Consider the following 12816-nt stretch of genomic DNA (forward strand, 5'->3'; position numbering starts at 1 on the left):
GCAAATGAAATGAGAGGCAAGCACAATGGTCAAACACGTCCGTCTACTGCATTTACATAGAATAACAATGAAAAAGTAGTGCAGTGGGATGGTGTTTACGGCCCTTGAACATGAACATGCAGGTATAATGTGGGCCTTCAAAACACACCACTTTAGAGGGCCTTTTATAATATATGCATCACCATGTACACAGACATTTTTACCTGTATTTTTGCATGTAAATTACTCTCTGCTTGTTTTGTCTCAGGACCGCTGCTGCTGTTCACATCACTCAATGGTCTCCAGATGGAGAATACTTTGCCACAGCTGGAAAGGTACCACACGCATACAAGTCATGTTTTTATATCATGGTGGATCCACGGTGGACTTCAGTTGTTCTTACATTATGCTAATTATAATTTCTAAACCCTAGACTTATACCTTACAGAAAGTTTTACCAGTATTTTATACCTATATAAAGGTAGAGCCCTATCAGTATCGGAAAGCTAATTCATATGAGTAATATGAGTAGCATTTGTAGCTATGGATTCAAAGTAGTTAAACTACAATCAGGGTACACTTTTAAACTAGATGTTAGCTACACTACAAGCTATTAGCAAAATGTAGCTATATGTATAATATCTTTAAAGTTGACATGAAATGAAAGTTGTGATAGTCTTTTCTTTCCTTTTTTGGAAGTAAATCCGAGTGAAATGGCTTCTCAAACAAGAAAAAATAATCCATACGGGCAAAAAAGAAATCAAGCTGCATGTAGGTCTGATGACGAAAATTACATTGCGTTCCAGAAAATTATGTCGTCCATCAACCAGAGCCAAACGCAGACAAAAGAAGTATACCTTTGGTTTTATAGTTAAAGGCCCGTTCACACCAAGGACAGTGAGTATAATGATAACGATGAAGATACAGTTCTAAAAATCATTTTAAATATAAAAGAATAGCAGAGTCCATACAGTAACGATAACGGCACAGAGAAACAATATCGTTGGAATCACTTTCAGAGAGATTTTTTCCAGTGATTGTTCGTTGGTGTGGACGCTAAGAAAGTTATCATTATGGTTATCTCTATAGTTATCATTCTTGGTGTGAACGGGCCTTTACTCACTGATCCTAATGTAGGTTTGATCCCCACAAGGATTAAAAAATAATCTGTCCTACTTGGGTGTCTAAATATATTGATCAGTTTAAATGTGGTTCTTTAGGAAATTTAATCACTCATTTTTTTCTCATTTCTATACCCTGAACAAGAAAAGTAATTTCCATTTCTGATGGAAAAACCATTTCTCTCCCTCTTGCTCAGGATGACTGCCTGCTGAAGGTGTGGTATCCCACCACAGGATGGAAGTCTGCAGTTGTGATGCCAGACGTGACTGATAAAAAGGTCCCAGCGGTTCATTTCTCATTCGTGTATCTGGCCCATCCACGTACGGTTACAGGCTTCTCCTGGAGGAAAACCAGTAAATATATGCCCAAGTATGTTAAACAGGTCCACAGATTCCTTCAATTATACTAGGGTGTGCGGTATGACAATATGTACCGTTTAATGGTAGCAGTGTGTCAACTAGTAGATAAGCTGCTAACTGTTTTTACTGTGGTAGATATATTTATATGGGTTTAACTGATGTGCAGTCACAGCTGTTTTACAGTGACTTCAAATGTGGTTCATTCAGTCAGTTTTAGAGTCAGAACTTCCTGTTTTATAATATTAGCTTTTTGAGTATATTGTTTTTAACTCAGGTGTCACATAATGTGAAGCAGTTTTGCACTGATGCCAGACTGATCATTCATTAGTGAATGATCATGTCTTTTGGTTTACATCCATCTTAAAAAAATATATATCCATTATTTAAAAATATAACCACTTTTTCATTGAACCTCTAGCCAAAATTTCTATATTTTCTTATTTATTGTGTGAAATATTTATATGCATTTTAACAGAATCTTATATTTGCAGTGGGGAATAAAACAAACAAACAAGCAACAACACCCCTCCCCTTCCCCCAAAAAATATATGCACAATTTGGCAGAGGCCCCATGATTCGATACATTATCATGATACTTAAAGGTGCCCTAGAATTAAAAATTTAATTTATCTTGGCATAGTTAAATAACAAGAGTTCAGTACATGGAAATGACATACAGTGAGTCTCAAACATCATTGTTTCCTCCTTCTTATATAAATCTCATTTGTTTAAAAGACCTCTGAAGAACAGGCGAATCTCAACATAACACTGACTGTTACATAACAGTCCGCCCCCAATATTTGCATATGCCAGCCCATGATCGAGACATTACACAAGGGCAGCCAGTATTAACGTCTGTCTGTGCACAATTGAATCATCAGACTAGGTAAGCAAGCAAGGACAATAGCGAAAAATGGCAGATGGAGCAATAATAACTGACATGATCCATGATAACATGATATTTTTTGTGATATTTGTAAACTGTCTTTCTAAATGTTTTTCGTTAGCATGTTGCTAATGTAATGATAATGTGGTTAAAGTTACCATTGTTTCTTTCTGTATTCACGGAGACAAGAGCCGTCGTTATTTTCATTATTAAACACTTGCAGTCTGTATAATTCATAAACACAACTTCATTCTTTATAAATCTCTCCAACAGTGTAGCATTAGCCGTTAGCCATGGATCACAGCCTCAAATTCATTCAGAATCAAATGTAAACATCCAAATAAATACTATACTCAGATAATCCGACGCATACATGCAGTAAGCATGATGAACACTTTGTAAAGATCCATTTTGAGGGTTATATTAGCTGTGTGAACTTTGTTTATGCACTGTTTAAGGCAAGCGTGAGCTCCGGGGGCGGAGAGCGCGCGATTTAAAGGGGCCGCAACCTGAATCGGCGCATTTCTAATTATGCCCCAAAATAGGCAGTTAAAAAAATTACTTAAAAAAAAATCTATGGGGTATTTTGAGCTGAAACTTCACAGACACATTCAGGGGACACCTTAGACTTATATTACATCTTGTAAAAAAACATTCGATGGCACCTTTAAACCATGATACAATACTATTGCGATTTTAAAACATTTTGTGTTATGCTGACTATTACGATATCTTGCGGTTTATCACCTTTTTTCAACTGCAAATGTCCCCAAAGGAAAACTTTGTCCATATATATTTTTTTATTTAATAAGGTAAAGTTCTCATTCTGTTCATTTCAGATCTTCATATCTCCTTCATCCCTTCCTTGTTCAATAGTTTCCTTTCTTGTATTTTAGACAACTTATTTTAGAAATTGAATGTTTTCCCACTCAATGTTAATTTCCCACTCGATGTTTTTGTTTTTACAGTAAATATTGTTTTATGCAGTTTTGCAAAGAAAACCTTACAAACATCCTAGTGAGCGAGCTGAAGGTGGTAGTATTCAGTTATGAAATGTAATTATGTGCTTTTATATTGTTGTAATAAGAAAATACATACATTTGCCATTAACAGCATATACCTTGGATGCTAGATGGCGTTATGGAGTTATTTTTGTTGTGAAATAGCCTACAAAAAAAAAAAAAGTAAGAGAGTTTGATTTTAAAAGAGTATATAACCAGTAACACCAACAGTAATGTAACAGGTGAGCTCCCAGGTGATGATGAAGGCTGTTTTAAGTAACCTTCTTCACCCTCTCCTAGCATTAGACACATTTTACTGCTGCTGCTATCTTTCTGGTCAATCGTGTTGTAGTATGAACAATTGACAGTGTAGATATGGCATTATATAGACAGCTTCTTTGATTCACAAACATAAGTTCAGTTGCATTGCAGCATGCAGCTGGTTTGCATTTACTTGTTTAATTAACACGTTTAATTAAAGGGGACCTATTATGCCCTTTTTCACAAGATGTTGTCCCCAGAGTGTATGTGTAAAGTTTTAGCTCAAAATACCCTACAGATCATTTTTTATTGCATGTTAAAATTGCCACTTTTTTGGGGTGTCCTTTAAATGCAAATGAGCTGGTGCTCCCAGCCCCCTTTTTTCAAGAAGGCGGAGCTTCAAGAGCTCATGCTTTAGCATTACGGCAACAACAAAACAGGACAATCTCACGCACTGAAAATGTCAGAAACTATCAGTTTCGGTGTTCAGCCTTGTATGTTCAGTCATCTGTCATATATATATATCTCATTTCATTCAGTTCAGACCCCTACATCTAAAGTGCAATATGATGTCATTTGCTGATGCACTGTGCATTTAGCAGTGCTGCAAACAGATTTTAGTCTTACCACCCACACTTAATTCACACTGTGAATTCCACCCATGATTGTGTGCATTTCTCATTGTGTGTGTATGTCGTAGGGGCTCTGTGTGTAATGTGCTGCTGACGTCCTGTGCGGATGGCATCTGTCGTCTGTGGAGTGAGACCCTCTTGCCTGAGGACAGTCTGTTGGGAGGGCAGATCTCTGAGAACAGCACCAGTTTCAGCTCCTCTCTGCCAAACATCGCTCAGAAAGACAAGATACAGCACGCTCTGGAGGTCAGCATGCAGAAATGCACATGCTCAAACAACACACAATAAAATGATGTAGGCCTAATTTATCGCTGAATGCCAAGGCATAATAAAGAATAACATGCTATGCGTGTTAGCTGGGTTACTTGTTAAAATTAACTACTCCTTGCTAATTATATGTACACACCACGCCTGCAGTTTGGTCAAATAATCACATTGTTATGTGTGTGTGTATTCTTTACGTATTAAATCATATCTGTTTGGATATCAAGGCTCAATATCATCACATTATCAATATCAATATCAATATCATCACATTAAAATGGAGATAAATGTGCAATGTTATGTTTTATCCAGAAGTAATTGATTTTATTTTGCACCAGATCTTCTCCTCAGCTGTTGTCATCTTCAGTAGGATGTGTGAAAATTACACACTTTTGTCTCCATGTAAACCACAAACTAACAAGCAGTACATGTTATCTAAATATTTTTTTTCTGCCACGAGTCTGGTGATATTTAAAGGGTTAGTTCACCCAAAAATGAAAATTCTGTCATTTATTACTTACCCTCATGCCGTTTCACACCCATAAGACCTTCGTTAATCTTTGGAACACAAATTAAGATATTTTAGTTGAAATCCGATGGCTCTGTGAGGCCTTCATAGGGAGCAATGACATTTCCTCTCTCAAGATCCATTAATGTACTAAAAACATATTTAAATCAGTTCATGTGAGTACAGTGGTTCATTATTAATATTATGAAGCGACAAGAATATTTTTGGTGCGCCAAAAAAACAAAATAACGACTTACTTAGTGATGGCCGATTTCAAAACACTGCTTCAGGAAGCATCGGAATCGAATCATGCATACTATTATTGTGCTTATCTCTTCCTTAAAGGTGCAATGTGTACATTTTAGGAGGATCTATTGACAGAAATTCAATATAATATACATTGTTTTCAGTGGTGTATAAAGACCTTACATGATGAACCGTTATATTTTTATTACTTTAGAATTAGGGCTGCACGATATTGGAAAAAAAAAACTGACATTGCGATATTTTGGTTTTCTGCGATATATATTGTGACAAATATGATATGAAAAAAAAAAAAAAAATCACCAGATGACTTAAATAGCTCTATTTGGAACGAATTAATCATTCTAGGACGATTGGGGTGATTATATTGGTGAGCGAATACGCAAAGAAAAAAGTGTAGATAAATATAATAGAACAAAGATACTAATGAAAGAAATAGTGCTTTATATTTTTCAGGTATGCCTAACAGTATTCTGGTACAGAAATTGAATAATCAAGTGTAAAATAACACTTCATAGTCTTCACTTTGTAAATTAAACATAATTAATCTGTGTTAAAATTACTAAAGTGATTTTTGTCTTTTTTGTTTGATTAACATTCATGACACAGAAAGCAGCAGGGCTACTTTCACTTTAAGACTGAATGCGCTGACCCAAAATACTGTTACACATCCGGTTTTCTTTCTCAATCTCAACAAATGTGTTTACGAGGATACTCTGTTTTATGTGCATTTTGACCATTTTCTTTTGTTTTTGTTGCATGTTTGTGTCCATTCAGGCACAAATAGACACAGAAGAGCGACATTCACGTGCATCTGTGCCACTCTGTGTGTGCGCGCGTGTGCGAGAAACAGATGCACATTCAGAATAGAGATCTCTTTCGCATCTTCGTGCGCCCAAATGGTTTAAAATTGCATGAATGTTTAAACTGACAGGACCTAAAACACTGTCAAATGATAAACTGTAATTGTAGGATGGTCAAACTTTGCAATTAATCCGAGAATCGGGTGGGTTTTGAACTGTGGTGTCTGGTCCGTACGGATTAACAGTAATTGTCCGTAATGGATTAACAAACCCTATGCTTGACATCGCACATCCTGTGATGTGACTATCGTGGATGCGCACATCTCAATTTTGATGCTAAAACAATATATTGTGCAGCCCTACTTAGAATGAGCCATTTCTATCTATATACACTGCGGGTCCCCTTACATGTTAAGCCGTCATTTTGCGCCGGCATGTTTCTGAAGTAGCCCTAAATGGACAAACTGCTCTACAGAGCACATTTGCTTGTCTCAGATGATGACATCTTTGTCCTGTGTTGGCCACCGTTGCTTCTCTATATTGCAATTCGCAACCTCACTGCTAGATGCTACTTAAATTTATACACTGCACCTTTAATTTAATTCTTATTATGTTATCGTGACATAAGTTTGTTAATAAGGTTTTTGAACAACTTGAGCATGAGGAAATAATGGTAAAATTTAAATTTTTAGGTGAACTACTTTGTATCCATTTAATGTTAGGTGCATGGAGATTGTGAAGTCTAGACAGAATAGCGTATGAGTTTGTATTTCACAATATAACTATTTTTTCTTTAAATAAATCATGGGCTGATGATTTTTAATTAAGTAATCACACAAGGCCTTGTCACACCTTCAATGTATTTTAATTAATATTGAACACGCGCACACACACACCTGTCTCCATGTGCCATCTGTAGACCCAGATGGAATCTGCATTTTCGGCACTTGTTTTGGGGGGGAAATCGTCAGAATGAATTTATTCACACATGACAAAATGTGTTTAGTGGAGCTGAAAATACTACAAAAAATTTCATATTGGCCTTCTGTACCCGAGTTGTGATTGTGAAAAATTGTCTGTTTCCATTCAGTCTATCCACCACCTCAAACACCTGCGCAGGGGCCGCAGAAGATCGTCCGCCCTGGTGGCCCACACTGAGCTGCTGCCCAGCCAGCTGGGGTCCCACGAAAGCCACCGCCACATCTCGCACCACGCCAATGCCCTCTGCCACTTCCACATCTCTGCCAGCATCAATCCCAACACAGGTGCACATATACACACACACACACATACTTGTGTTTGTATTCATGTGTAATTACATGGAGAGTAAACATGGTTTATGAGGTCACTTCCTCTGTCCTCTTATACCAAAAGGCTTAACCCTGTAAAGCCTGAAATATTAAAGGGGACCTATTATGCAAAATTCACTTTTACATGGTGTTTGAACATAAACGTGTGTCGGCAGTGTGCAAACAACCACCTATACACAACTGTAATGATAAAAGTCCACCCACTCCTTTTTTTTTTTTTTTTTTTATCCCCATAAAACGTAAGCAGGGTCTCAGAATAAGCCGTTCGCACTTTCTATGCAATGTCACATTGTACAGGGCAGGCCCCGCCCATGACTGCTGACTGACTCTGCCTTATTAGCATAGACCCCGCCCTGAGTGAGCTGTACACTGCAGTGTTGCCAAGTCCGCGGTTTTCCCGCAGAATTTGGCTAGTTGATTTCCACCCAGAATGTACAGGTTGATTTCCACCCCTGTACATTCAATTTTTGGCACTCCAACGCCCTTAAAACAACGCACAGACATACAATTTCAATAGAGAATTCGGTTGCACGGGATGCACCAACTGACAATGTGCACTCATAAAACCATATATCAAAAGTTTAGACTGATATGGCTTTAAAACGCAAGCAGATAATAAACTTTCATGATGATGAAGAACTGCAATGTCACATAAGAGTGACCGTGATACAGATGATAATCAAATCTGGTCCCACTTTATATTAAGTGGCCTTAACTACTATGTACTTACATCAAAAAATAAGTACAATGTACTTATTGGGTTCATATTGAATTGCAAAACAAATTTGCAGCTATTGAGGTGGGGTACGGGTAAGGTTAGGGAAAGCTTTGGTGGTATGGGTAGGTTTAAGGATAGGGGTAAGGGTTAAGGGATGGGTCAACAGTGTAATTATAAATGTAAATACAGAAATTAATTACAGATGTAATTACATGCAGGTGTTTTTAAAATATAAGTACAATGTAAAAACATGTATGTACACAATAAGTGCATTGTATCAAATGAGTAATTTAAATGTAAGTACATAGTAGTTAAGGCCACTTAATATAAAGTGGGTACTCAAATCTTATACATGATCTGTGGGGTATTGTGAGCAGAAACTTCAGACACATTCTGGGGCCACCTGAGACTTGCTGTGTATTACATCTTGTAAAAAGTGGCATAATAGGTCCCCTTTTTTGTTGAGTATCTTATTTGATACATCATGCTTTTCTCCTATGTAATACCATATGGCTCATATAGTATTATATATAAGAATATCAAGCTCAAATCTGAGGAGGAAAAAACACCTCAGTTTTATTCAGACATACAGTAGGCATTTTGGTACAATTGCTGATATTTAAATGGCCGAAAGTAAGATGAAATTCTGATAGCTTGTAATGTTGTCACTGTATATTTCCCAGTAATATGTATTTAAGTAAGATATAGTATAGATATTTAAATGCTTAGTTTTCCAGTAAAATTTTAAGCATGTTGATAATTTAGATGTCTTAGAAACATGCATATCAAATATGAAACAGCAGACCTTTATAGGCTTGAAAATCAAAAAAATACACACACGGACAGCGGCATGATATTTTTCTTTGTCATCAGATATCCCTGCAGCACTGGCTGGATCGGGCCTGTTCTCTGAGGATGTCAGCGGAGGGTTTGTGGTGCACTGGCTGAATAATAAAGATCTGAGCTTCACCACCTCCATGGACCTTTTCATGCAGCAGCTACGCAAACTCTCTGAGCAGCACCTGGAACAAGCCACTGATGACTTTGAGCAGGAGGGAGCTCCCAAGTTTGACTTCGGTACTGACTTATGAATAAACCTTTTAGCATATAGATTAGCCTTAAGCTAACAAACATTGGCTAAATCCATGGGGTTTTTAACCATAGCATTACTGTGTCCACTAACTGCTGCATATTTATATTGTCCGATGTGATCTTTGTGTTTTTGTTAGATCTGGATGAGATGTCTGATAAGGGTTCATCAGAACATGAAGAGGGAGATCAGGAGGGAAGCACTAAGGCCTCTTCTCCAGGTTCAAGCAGCAGTGTTCCTCTGCCCTCTGTTTTGCTGGATCGAAAGCTGGAGACTCTCATTCTGGAGTGGAACAAGAGTCCAGACATGCTCTTCACCATTCACCCACATGACGGATCCTTCCTCGTCTGGCACGTCAAGTACCTGGATGAGTTCATACCTGGCATCTTCAGACAGGTTCAGGTAAGACACTCATGGTTATGACTAGTGATGCACCAAAATAATTGTTTTACCACAACTGAAATTAAAGTTTTAATTTATTTGATTTTTTTTTTTTTTCATAATAAATTAATCACATTTATTTAATAATCAACACTCAAAACAGTTACATAATAATATTTAAATTGCACATGTAGTTTTTGTAAATTTTTTTAATGATATAATTGTTTCTACTCCAATTTGTTTTTGAAATAAAAACATTTAAACAGTCGCTATAATAACTTGTTTTATGTTTTTGATTTATTCAAACATATGTTAATGAAGCTAAGAGTTTAAATACAAATATAATGATATGTAATATACTGCATATATTTAGCAAAATGGTCCACTCTAGAGTTATTTTTTTCTAGATGACTAATGAGCTGTGGACATTGAATTACTTTTCTGAGTTAAATGTAACGTTACGTGACGTTACGTTCTGTCACACCACATTAAGGAGTGTCAAGATAACAATTTTTGCTTGAATTTCGACAGAATTCGAAAGTTCAGACTTATATTTATGTACTTCTTTCATAAGGAAGTACAAAGCTTATTGTATTCAATGGATGGTAGGTGTGCCACAAATGATGTTTAATGACATTTTGTTCACTCATAAACTGAGAACAGCATAGACTAAAAGGTCTTAGATCTTGGGTCATCAAAATGAAGATCCACTAAAAATGAAAAAGTTGATACACACAGCTGAAATAGACCTTGACAATCAAAAGGTGCCTTCGGAAAAGTGCTTATTAAATGTCACTTTTTCTATCGGCCACCAAAATTTTGGTGCATCGCTAGTTATGACATCATGACCATGAGCTCATTTGCATACAGCCATCCATATTTATCAGCGCATCAGTTATAATGAATACAAATATTACATGTGCTTATCCAAAGTATGTTTTTTTTTTTTTTTTTTTTTTTTTTTTATAAATCTATAAATATGTCTTCATGCCATGACAAAGAATAAAAAAATGTGATTTTCAATTAGTTTTGTGGTATGGCGTACCTCAGTAAGTGCTCGTTCATAAACATCGGCCACCCTATAATTACTAGATGCTGGAAATGGCCTTTAAAAAACTCATATTGGCCAAAGACTACTAATTACTCTGATAAACTAAATAAAATCTATCCTGTTTTCTCCTTCAGGTATCATTCTCCTCTCGTATCCCTGTGGCGTTCCCCACGGGCGATGCTAACTCCCTCAGTAAGAACATCATGATGTACGCATGTACGTTCATGGACCAAGATAGCTGCAGTGCTCTGGAGGAGAAACGAAGTGAGCGGCGGGTTCCACAGAGTGTGTCTGCGTCCGCGGGGCTTGGTTCTCTTGGACACTCTCTTGCTGCTGTCATTGGCCCTGCCGTCATGATGGTGTCCAAACATGTAGATGGCTCGCTCAACCAATGGGCTGTGACTTTTGCAGAGAAGTCTGCGTTTTCAAACGTCCTCACAGTTTCGCACAAGTTCCGTTACTGTGGACACCGTTTCCATCTCAATGATTTGGCTTGTCACACGGTCCTTCCCTTGCTGCTAACATCATCACATCACAATGCACTGTTAACTCCACCCTCTGGATCTGGAAGTATTGATGGAGATCAGATTGGGGGTGTGGCTCTACAACCCACCAGGCCAATGAGAGGCGTTCCTCGTAAACAACTGCGGAATGCAGCCACACGTACGTTCCACGACCCAAATGCGATCTATAGTGAGCTGATCCTCTGGAGGGTCGATCACATTGGCCCACTGTCCTGCACAGGGGGCGTGTCCGAGCTGGCACGAATCAACTCTCTCCACACATCTGCATTCTCCAATGTGGCCTGGCTACCAACACTCGTCCCCAGCTCAGTGCTCGGTGAGTTTAACACCACAGCTGTTTTCATACCAACCTACGAAACTCATAATGTTTGGCATACGTTATTTTTGTTCATAGTTATAGAGAGTGATTTAAAGAAACCCCTAAACTTTGATATGTACCTTTTGATTTGTAAACGTTTTTTTTAAAGGAGAAGCATGCTAAAATCATCAGAACTATCAATTTTCGTCTGACAAATGAAAAATCAGAATACCCTAACAATGTTCTTTCAGTCATCCAGAACACTCTCGTAACTGCTTAGTAGCACCCAGACAACCACCCAGAGCCAACCAAAGCAATTCCCTTATAACTATCTATAGTACCTCATGAACCACACTAACAACCACCCAGAACACCCTAGAAATTGCCTACCTTAGCCACCACTCAAATCTCCATGATAACATCCTAGCAACCACCAGAAACGGTGTAGAAATGCCTTAGCTACATCCTAGAAACTGCCTTGTAACGCTCCATCATCCACCCAGTACACCCTTAACTACCTAGCTGTGCCATAGCAACCACAAAAACTGCTTAGCAATGCCCTAGCATCCACCCAGAACACCATAGAAACTACCTAGCAATGTCATAGCAACCACCCATAAACTGAATAGCAATGCCCTAGCAACCACCCAGAAGTCCTTAAAAACTGCCTAGCAAAACTCCCATCAACCACCCAAAACACCCAGAAACTACATAGCAATGCTCTAGCAGCTTCCCAGAAACTATGTAACAATGCCACAGCAACCACTAAAACTGCCTAGAAATGCCCTAGCAACCACTTAGAATACCTTAGAAACTTTTTAGCAACACCTTATTGCCCACCCAGAACTCACAGAAACTTTCTAACATTGCCATAGAAACAACCAGAGAAGAGTGCATCAAAGTAATGTCAATATTGCAGTAATATACAGTACAGCTATAGTAAAATTAAAGTTATGTGGTTAGCATCATGAATGCAGTTAAAGGTGGGGTATCCATTTTTTCAACTACGCTTTTGTACATTGTTGATATTTGAAATCAACCCAAACAAACCCACCCCTCTCTTCATTGCTCCGCCTCCAAAACTCACTCTCCAATCTTAACCACGCTGCTCAGAGTCGGTCTCGAACCCCGGTACGTCCGCTTCAGGCATGCGAGACAAGTGCACTATGAATGACGCTAAACACAGCATTCTCTAGCGTTCATCAGTGTGCAGTGTACACTCAATTCTCACTATCTAGCCACTGTTACACATGCAATACGAGAGTGGATGTCTGTGTATCACAATTGACGCGCAACAAAATGCTTCATGAAAAAAAACGCAGTTGATGAACGAACGACAAGGAAGCACAAAAAATGAACGTACAG

The 12816-nt window shown here is 38.0% G+C and overlaps 1 protein-coding gene across 10 annotated transcripts in view; it reads left to right on the forward strand.

Moving 5' to 3' along the window:
* Positions 1–12816, forward strand: part of dmxl2 (Dmx-like 2) — a 98994-nt gene that overhangs the window by 25686 nt on the left and 60492 nt on the right. For all 10 annotated transcript variants that reach the window (XM_048169254.1, XM_048169257.1, XM_048169255.1 and 7 more), the window contains exons 6-12: positions 248–314; positions 1298–1470; positions 4309–4486; positions 7170–7344; positions 8981–9184; positions 9337–9599; positions 10764–11469. In XM_048169254.1, the coding sequence (XP_048025211.1) occupies positions 248–314; positions 1298–1470; positions 4309–4486; positions 7170–7344; positions 8981–9184; positions 9337–9599; positions 10764–11469 (1766 nt within the window). The remainder of the gene's footprint in view (positions 1–247; positions 315–1297; positions 1471–4308; positions 4487–7169; positions 7345–8980; positions 9185–9336; positions 9600–10763; positions 11470–12816) is intronic.

This window comes from Megalobrama amblycephala, linkage group LG19, assembly GCF_018812025.1.
Source record: "Megalobrama amblycephala isolate DHTTF-2021 linkage group LG19, ASM1881202v1, whole genome shotgun sequence".
In the NCBI taxonomy this organism is placed as follows: Eukaryota; Metazoa; Chordata; class Actinopteri; order Cypriniformes; family Xenocyprididae; genus Megalobrama; species Megalobrama amblycephala.